The sequence below is a fragment of the Oncorhynchus clarkii genome, unplaced genomic scaffold (assembly GCF_045791955.1).
Source record: "Oncorhynchus clarkii lewisi isolate Uvic-CL-2024 unplaced genomic scaffold, UVic_Ocla_1.0 unplaced_contig_13450_pilon_pilon, whole genome shotgun sequence".
NCBI lineage: Eukaryota > Metazoa > Chordata > Actinopteri > Salmoniformes > Salmonidae > Oncorhynchus > Oncorhynchus clarkii.
Genome location: NW_027258392.1, coordinates 22126 through 32500, shown reverse-complemented (window position 1 = coordinate 32500; position 10375 = coordinate 22126). Strand labels below are relative to the sequence as shown.

The following is a 10375-nucleotide window of genomic DNA, read 5'->3' as shown; positions in this document are numbered from 1 at the left end:
ATGCTGGTTAAGCGTGCCTTGAATTCTAAATAACTCACAGACAATGTCACTAGAAAAGCACCCCCACAACATCACACCTCCTCCTCCATGCTTCACGGTGGGAACCACACATGAGGAGATCATCTGTTCACCTAGTCTGTGTCTCACAAAGACAAGGCGGTTGGGTCCAAAAATCTCAAATTTGGACTCATCCGACCAAAGGACTGATTTCCACCGGTCGAATGTCCATTGCTCGTGTTTCTTGGCCCAAGCAAGTCTCTTCTTCTTATTGATGTCCTTTAGTAGTGGTTTCTTTGCAGCAATTTGACCATGAAGACCTGATTCACGCAGTCTCCTTTGAACAGTTGATGTTGAGATGTGTCTGTTACTTGAACTCTGTGAAGCATTTATTTGGACTGCAATTTGTGATGAACTTATTCTCTGCAGCGGAGGTAACTCTGGGTCTTCCTCTCCTGTGGCGCTCCTCATGAGAGCCCGTTTCATCAAAGAGCTTGATGATCTTTCGACTGCACCTGAAGAACACCAGTCTCAAAGTCAACAGTGAAGAGGCGTCTCCGGGATGCTAGCCTTCTAGGCAGAGTTACAATGAAAAAGCCATATCTCAGACTGGCCAAAAAAATAAAAGATTAAGATGGGCAAAAGAACACAGACACCGGACAGAGGAACTCTGCCTAGAAGGCCAGCATCCCGGAGTCACCTCTTCACTGTTGACGTTGAGACTGGACAGAGGAACTCTGCCTAGAAGGCCAGCATCCCGGAGTCGCCTCTTCACTGTTGACGTTGAGACTGGACAGAGGAACTCTGACTAGAAGGCCAGCATCCCGGAGTCGCCTCTTCACTGTTGACGTTGAGACTGGTGTTTTGCGGGTACTATTTAATGAAACTGCCAGTTGAGGACTGTTTCGCAAACTAGACACTCTACTGTACTCGTCCTCTTGCTCAGTTGTGCACCGGGATCTCCCACTCCTCTTTCTATTCTGGTTAGAGCCAGTTTGCTCTGTTCTGTGAAGGGAGTACTACACAGCATTGTACAAGATCTTCAGTTTCTTGGCAATTTATTGCATGGAATAACCTTCATTTCTCAAGTATGGACTGATGGGTTTCTGAAGAAAGGTCTTTGTTTCTGGCCATTTTGAGCCTGTAATTGAACCCACAAATGCTGATGCTCCAGATACTCAACTAGTCTAAAGAAGCCCAGTTTTATAGCTTCTTTAATCAAAACAACAGTTTTCAGCTGTGCTAACATAATTGCAAAATTGTTTTCTAATGATCAATTAGCCTTTTAAAATGATGAACTTGGATTAGCTAACACAACGTGCCATTGGATCACAGTTGTGATGGTTGCTGATAATGGGCCTCTGTACACCTATGTAGATATTACATTAAAAATTAGCCGTTTCCAGCTACAATAGTCATTTACAACATGAACAATGTCTACACTGTATTTCTGATCAATTTAATGTCATTTTAATGGACAAAAAACATGCTTTTGTTTTAAGTGACCCCAAACTTTTGAAAGGTGGTGTATATGTAGTTCACACCATGAACTGAGACTAATAATAACAACATGTATGTAGTTCACACCATGAACAGAGACTAATAACAACATGTATGTAGTTCACACCATGAACAGAGACTAATAACAACATGTATGTAGTTCACACCATGAACAGAGACTAATAACAACATGTATGTAGTTCACACCATGAACAGAGACTAATAACAACAACATGTATGTAGTTCACACCATGAACAGAGACTAATAACAACATGTATGTAGTTCACACCATGAACAGAGACTAATAACAACATGTATGTAGTTCACACCATGAACAGAGACTAATAACAACAACATGTATGTAGTTCACACCATGAACAGAGACTAACAACAACATGTATGTAGTTCACACCATGAACAGAGACTAATAACAACATGTATGTAGTTCACACCATGAACAGAGACTAATAACAACATGTATGTAGTTCACACCATGAACAGAGACTAACAACAACATGTATGTAGTTCACACCATGAACAGAGACTAATAACAACATGTATGTAGTTCACACCATGAACAGAGACTAATAACAACATGTATGTAGTTCACACCATGAACAGAGACTAATAACAACATGTATGTAGTTCACACCATGAACAGAGACTAATAACATGTATGTAGTTCACACCATGAACAGAGACTAACAACAACAACATGTATGTAGTTCACACCATGAACAGAGACTAATAACATGTATGTAGTCCACACCATGAACAGAGACTAATAACAACAACATATATGTAGTTCACACCATGAACAGAGACTAACAACAACAACATGTATGTAGTTCACACCATGAACAGAGACTAATAACAACAACATGTATGTAGTTCACACCATGAACAGAGACTAATAACAACATGTATGTAGTTCACACCATGAACAGAGACTAATAACAACATGTATGTAGTTCACACCATGAACAGAGACTAATAACATGTATGTAGTCCACACCATGAACAGAGACTAATAACAACAACATGTATGTAGTTCACACCATGAACAGAGACTAATAACAACATGTATGTAGTTCACACCATGAACAGAGACTAATAACAACATATATGTAGTTCACACCATGAACAGAGACTAATAACCACATATATGTAGTTCACACCATGAACAGAGACTAATAACATGTATGTAGTCCACACCATGAACAGAGACTAATAACAACAACATATATGTAGATCACACCATGAACAGAGACTAATAACAACATGTATGTAGTTCACACCATGAACAGAGACTAATAACAACATGTATGTAGTTCACACCATGAACAGAGACTAATAACAACATATATGTAGTTCACACCATGAACAGAGACTAATAACCACATATATGTAGTTCACACCATGAACAGAGACTAATAACATGTATGTAGTCCACACCATGAACTGAGACTAATAATAACAACATGTATGTAGATCACACCATGAACAGAGACTAACAACAACATGTATGTAGTTCACACCATGAACAGAGACTAATAACAACATGTATGTAGTTCACACCATGAACAGAGACTAATAACAACATGTATGTAGTTCACACCATGAACAGAGACTAACAACAACAACATGTATGTAGTTCACACCATGAACAGAGACTAATAACAACATGTATGTAGTTCACACCATGAACAGAGACTAATAACAACAACATGTATGTAGTTCACACCATGAACAGAGACTAATAACAACATGTATGTAGTTCACACCATGAACAGAGACTAACAACAACATGTATGTAGTTCACACCATGAACAGAGACTAATAACAACAACATGTATGTAGTTCACACCATGAACAGAGACTAATAACAACATGTATGTAGTTCACACCATGAACAGAGACTAATAACAACATGTATGTAGTTCACACCATGAACAGAGACTAATAACAACATGTATGTAGTTCACACCATGAACAGAGACTAATAACAACATGTATGTAGTTCACACCATGAACAGAGACTAATAACAACATGTATGTAGTTCACACCATGAACAGAGACTAATAACAACAACATGTATGTAGTTCACACCATGAACAGAGAATAACAACAACATGTATGTAGTTCACACCATGAACAGAGACTAATAACAACATGTATGTAGTTCACACCATGAACAGAGAATAATAACAACATGTATGTAGTTCACACCATGAACAGAGACTAATAACAACAACATGTATGTAGTTCACACCATGAACAGAGACTAATAACAACATGTATGTAGTTCACACCATGAACAGAGACTAATAACAACAACATGTATGTAGTTCACACCATGAACAGAGACTAATAACAACATGTATGTAGTTCACACCATGAACAGAGACTAATAACAACATGTATGTAGTTCACACCATGAACAGAGACTAATAACAACAACATGTATGTAGTTCACACCATGAACAGAGACTAATAACAACAACATGTATGTAGTTCACACCATGAACAGAGACTAATAACAACATGTATGTAGTTCACACCATGAACAGAGACTAATAACAACATAAATGTAGTTCACACCATGAACAGAGACTAATAACAACATAAATGTAGTTCACACCATGAACAGAGACTAATAACAACATGTATGTAGTTCACACCATGAACAGAGACTAATAACATGTATGTAGTCCACACCATGAACAGAGACTAATAACAACAACATGTATGTAGTTCACACCATGAACAGAGACTAATAACATGTATGTAGTCCACACCATGAACAGAGACTAATAACATGTATGTAGTCCACACCATGAACAGAGACTAATAACAACATGTATGTAGTTCACACCATAAACAGAGACTAATAACATGTATGTAGTTCACACCATGAACAGAGACTAATAACATGTATGTAGTCCACACCATGAACAGAGACTAATAACAACATGTATGTAGTTCACACCATAAACAGAGACTAATAACAACATGTATGTAGTTCACACCATGAACAGAGACTAATAACAACATGTATATGTGTGTGTGTGTGTGTGTGTGTGTGTGTGTGCATCCCAGTTCCTCACCTGTCTCCCTGCTTCGTTGTTCTGTAGGTTCATCAGTGTTCTAGTGTGTTCTATGGAGCCTCGAGGGTAGTTCTTCTCTCTCTCCCGCGCGTCCACAAACTCCCGGGCGAAACGGTAGCCATAGTTGACGTTGTCGCCACAGCCACCCCACAGCCAATCGCGCGGTAGGTCACGGGGTCGAGCGGCGCGGCTGCATCCGCAGGTGGAGAGTTCTCCTTCCCGACACGCCCTGCTCACCGCGTTCACCACGCCTGCTGCACTGATGGCATAGGTGAAGGCTGTCTCCCTGCTACCTGTCGGATGGACACACACACAAACACACACACACACAGAGAAAAACACACACAAGGCGGTTAGCATACAATGGTAGAAGGTCCAAGATGTTCTTCAACTTTATTTTTCCCAAGTACACACACACACACACTTCCACTCACTCACTCACTCACTCACTCACTCACTCACTCACTCACTCACTCACTCACTCACTCACTCACACACACATACACACACACACACACACACACACACACACACACACACACACACACACACACACACACACACACACACACACACACACACACACACACACACACACACACACACACACACAATGGCACTTGGGTTTGGTTAGCTAGCGCTATAAGCTGGCCAGTTAACCATGGTCTCTGCTATTGATGTGTGACTACAGGGGACAATAGACAATAAGGCCTGGCGTCAGGAGATGAAGGAGCTGGGGGCCCTGGCTGGCCTGGCTAAAGGAGCACATAGAGGGATGGAGAGAGAGAAAGATGACTGAGAGAGAGAGAGAGAGAGAGAGAGAGAGAGAGAGAGAGAGAGAGAGAGAGAGAGAGAGAGAGAGAGAAAGATGAATGAGAGAGAGAGAGAGAGAGAGAGAGAGAGAGAGAGAGAGAGAGAGAGAGAGAGAGAGAGGGGAGGGGGGGGGGGGGGGAACAACAAGGAGGCAGGCTGTTTTAATTAGCTAGTGAATGTCTTCCGCTACCAGATACTAGGTAAACACACAACCACTCTGAATGTATTATAGACCTTTGACGGGTAATTTGTGACATGGGATAGAGTGGACTCTACAAGATCTTATAAACTTACTACGGAGAGAAAAAAGCACTTCTCTTGTGGACAGATTCTAGATGTGAGAGACAGAGAGTAGCCGAACAACGACATGAGCTGCGAGGGTTGACTGCAGCCACAAAGGTGAGAGGTTTATATTATTGCTCTCTCTCTCTTCTCTCTCTCGCTCTGTATCTCCCTTCTCTCTTCTCTCTCTCTTGCTTCTCTCTCTCTCTCTGTCTCTCTCTCTCTCTCTCTCTCTCTCTCTCTCTCTCTCTCTCTCTCTCTCAATTCAATTCAAGGGGCTTTATTGGCATGGGAAACATGTGTTAACATTGCCAAAGCAAGTGAGGTAGGTAATATACAAAAGTGAAATAAACAATAAAAATTAACAGTAAACATGACACTCACAGAAGTTACAAAAGAATAAAGACATTACAAATGTCATATTATATATATATATATACAGTGTTGTAACAATGTGCAAATGGTTAAAGTACAACATGGAAAATAAATAAACATAAATATGGGTTGTATTTACAATGGTGTTTGTTCTTCACTGGTTGACCTTTTCTTGTGGCAACAGGTCACAGATCTTGCTGCTGGGATGCACACTGTGGTATTTCACCCAGTAGATATGGGAGTTTATTAAAATCGCGATTGTTTTCAAATTCTTTGTGGATCTGTGTAATCTGAGGGAAATATGTGTCTCTAATATGGTCATACATTTGTCAGGAGGTTAGGAAGTGCAGCTTAGTTTCCACCTCATTTTGTAGGCAGTGAGCACATAGCCTGTCTCCTCTTGAGAGCCATGTCTACCTACGGTGGCCTTTCTCAATAGCAAGGCTATACTCACTGAGTCTGTACAAGCTTTCCTTAAGTTTGGGTCAGTCACAGTGGTCAGGTATTCTGCCGCTGTGTACTCTCTGTTTAGGGCCAAATAGCATTCTAGTTTGCTCAGTTTTTTTGTTAATTCTTTCCAATGTGTCAAGTAATTATCTTTTTATTTTCTCATGATTTGGTTGGGTCTAATTGTGTTGCTGTACTTGGGCTCTGTGGGGTCTGTTACTGTGGGGTCTCTCTCTCTCTCTCTCTCTCTCTCTCTCTCTGTCTGTCTCTCACACTCTCTCTCTGTCTCTCTCAATTCAATTCAAAGGGCTTATTGGCATGGGAAAATCTCTCTCTCTCCCCCCATCTGCTGTGCAGGTGTTACCAATGATGTATATAAACCTTGGATTGTCGATGCTATGTATTGGCCATTGAGAGGCTTTGAAGCCACCTGTCGGCCATATTGCCACTCCCCAGTAGAATCAGTCCTCCATAGGAACAAATGGAATTCTGCAGTATTTTAATCAAACATTTTAAGGACAAAATAACATGTATTCAAGTAACATTAGTATCCCTATATATAAAATAGTTTTGTATGTCGTGTTTTGTATTATTTGTTTTGCACCCAGAACTCTGGGTCTTGTTGTTCCTGTCTGCTCTTTTATGTTTAGATAAGAATTGTATACCTGTCTTGTACCTGTACACCATTCTGTGTGTGTTGAATAAAAAATATTTGAAACAGAAAATATATAATTATATATATATATATTTTTATTTTTATTTTATTGTATGTTTAGCTCACATAATATAATTTACAAGTATGCTTTATTGTGTCTGTAAAATAATAAAAAAAATTACAACTGGGGGAGTTCCAAGATGGAGGCACTGCGGCTTCAACACAACGCCCCCTACTTGACATCTTGTGTATATATAAATCATTGGGTGTTACCTGACAGGTTTTCCATTGGATGGACATACCATCTGGAATGCAGATCTCAAGGTTTCACATACTTCAGCATCGTAGCCTTGGTGGGCCTAGGACTCTCTATACAAGCAAATAAACGTAACCTTGGCAGCTGGCACTCTCTCTCCAAATGTGTTTTGGGGAACGTAAACAATGAAAAATATATTCTGTTGACGTTTTATGATTTGGAAATGCTTAAATAATTCGTGAGTTTGATATTTAAAAATATATATATGTAGTCATAGCCTATAATGACATATCTTTGGAAGTAATTCGCCTGTGAATGCCACTTTGTCCAACCAAGAAAGAGGGCATCAGTTTACAATGCCAATGTCTGTCAGTAAGATAAACATATATATTTTTTTATTCCATGTAAACCGCAACTCCGCATTTAAGACTGGCTATCCTGATTCCTGGCACTGTTATAACAGAAACGTCACGTGTCAAAAAGTTGTAATTATGAGTTCTCTTAAAAACAGAATGTGTAGGTTACATGTGAGCCAGGCGACAGGAGCCGGAGCGCGCGATAAAGACGAGGACTTTTATTGGCCCATAGAACCGATACTTCAAATAGCAGCCCGGATCTGCCGAGTCCGTGTCACCCTTGATTGCATTTCAAAAGGAGGCCGTGGACAATAGCAGGCTAACACCTCAATAAAACTCTCGCGATTGACTGCAAACAACTCCTTTGCTGTTTTGGGAACGGCGAGGGAGAGGGAGGGGATCGGTCCGCCGGCCTGACTGGCCGTCGGAGGGGGATACTGCTGCATCAGAGGGAGAATAGAGAAGCTATGGGCTACTGGACATCGCGATCTCTAGCCTACACCTCCTCTAACTACAGAACGGAACTAACACTCAATTGTCGAGAGAAATCTGACTGACAATTAAGCGCAACGATTTTTTATTTGGAAACATTAAGTTTGTTATAAGGTTCCACTATCTAATAGTTGAACTGATACAAAAGCACGTTCAAGAATACAGGTACAGTTATCCGCGTTGCCTCTAAAGTGCACTAATTCTACGTTTACAATGGGAATTCAAAATGTAAACATAAACATGTGTCATCACCTACCGCCGCATTGGCCTATCACTCATTAGCTCTGGTCCAGCGCATTCGTGCGCGTTCCTTATTAACTAACCGTTAGTGAAATAAACGGTCACTAACGCCCTGAACCAGAGCTAGCCTGTATCCCAATCCCACCATGTGACTGGCTCACCTATCTGCATGACGCGTCCGAACACGGATGCATTATCCACGGTGCTACAGTTCCACCGCCGCTGTCTGAACTGGTATTGACATTCATTGATGCCCGTCTTGGCCCCCTCGCCAATGTAGACCATATGGTCCTGGTAGAGCTGGCACAGCTTCCTCTGCCCCTGGGAGAGTCCCGTCAGCTGGCTGCACAGAGGCTGGGCCCCGATGATGTACATCTCCGGTCTCTGGATAGGGTTCATCGCTAACGACCTGCATGCACGGATGGGAAATAGGCGGTGGGTAGTTATATACAGTGTTGAGAAAATAAACGTGTATTATAGTGTGTGGATGAGGCATTTGAGCCTATATGGCTTCAGTCAAAGATTCTCCGTTTCAATATGTCATAAAAAGCGGTACAATTGGCAATAATGGAAAATATGCATGAATTAAATCCCCAAATAATAAATATAAAGGAAAACATATAGTCTATTCTACTGTGGAAATAAAGACAGGTAAATATCGCATCGGTAATGAAATAATGATGTGCTGTAGCGATGTCAAATGATGAGGAATATGATTGGAATGTTCTCCATCAGAGTGGAACGTTTGGCAGCTCTCCGCACAAGGTCAAGATGCGGTGTTCCACTCTGCGGAGTTCTCCTGTTTCCCCCCATTCCACAAACAGCTTGGCCATTTGTGCGTAGCATGGGTAAATATTGTGACAAAGTCACCACATTTGTTCTTCTACTGGTCTCCTCCACGACACAACAGAACACACGACACCACAACACAAAACAACACACGGACGCTCTCTCAAACCCCAATCACAAAACCCACCATCTGTAAATTAATGGATCAACTGCGCATGAACTAAAGTACGCAGCGATATAGAAACTGTACAGAGTTAATTTGACATAAGAAAAAGTTCAACTTACAACCAGGAGTTGGCGTCCACCAGTAGTTGCGAGCTGCATGCGATGAGAGCGACCGCCAGCAGTAAGTGTTGCTGGGCGCTGCTGCACGGTCTCCGGCTGGTCCTGGTCTCCATGACCCCTTGCGCCACCATCACCGCCAACAAACACCAAAACGGGGAAGAAGTGCCCCTCTGTGAAAAAGACGGATCAAAAAACAACCTCTGTAATCCGCTGCGGGGGGGTTCTGGGTTCACAGAGATGACGATGCCGAGACAACCAAGAGTCAATATCCGATTCCGTGGAGATAAGGTGTCCTGCGCATTGTCCCCATGACTTTATTGACTTGTAGCTTTGTCTAAACTCTGTTCGGAACGCCTAATCCGAATTCCCAGTCGTGCGTAAAATGTGTACAAGGAAGAAAACCTGATTTTACGCATTAGGATCTATAGGCTAAGATGCGTTTAGTAAGGAGACATCAGATGTGCGTTCTGATGAAGACTAAAGTTAAATAAAAAAACACAGTCCATGAAAAGTTTAGATGACGTTGGTTAATGTTGTTGATCCGATAAGATGCATGTCTCATACTGGTATTTCCCAGAAGATTAAAAATACACGGCTATTTATGAAAACATTTGAACAAGTGTTCATTCCTTCCCTCGATCTGATCTACTTTGTAAGTTTACATTCTAAACACTGACTGCCTCTCCTCATCCCACCCCTCTCATCCCCTCTTCTCCTCATCCCACCCTCACTCCCCCTCCCCCTCTTCTCCCCCTTGTTTTACGGGCAAGGGGAGGGAC

The 10375-nt window shown here is 41.5% G+C and overlaps 1 protein-coding gene across 1 annotated transcript in view; it reads right to left on the bottom strand.

Annotated features, from left to right (window-relative positions):
- The window catches only part of LOC139396839 (protein Wnt-5b), a 30920-nt gene extending 21156 nt beyond the window's left edge, over positions 1-9764 (bottom strand). The window contains exons 1-3 of the mRNA XM_071143755.1: positions 9597-9764; positions 8684-8931; positions 4607-4899 (exon numbers count right to left, since the gene is read on the bottom strand). Of these exons, the coding sequence (XP_070999856.1) occupies positions 4607-4899; positions 8684-8931; positions 9597-9727 (672 nt within the window). The 5' untranslated portion in view covers positions 9728-9764. The remainder of the gene's footprint in view (positions 1-4606; positions 4900-8683; positions 8932-9596) is intronic.
- Between the last annotated feature and the right edge of the window lie 611 nt (positions 9765-10375).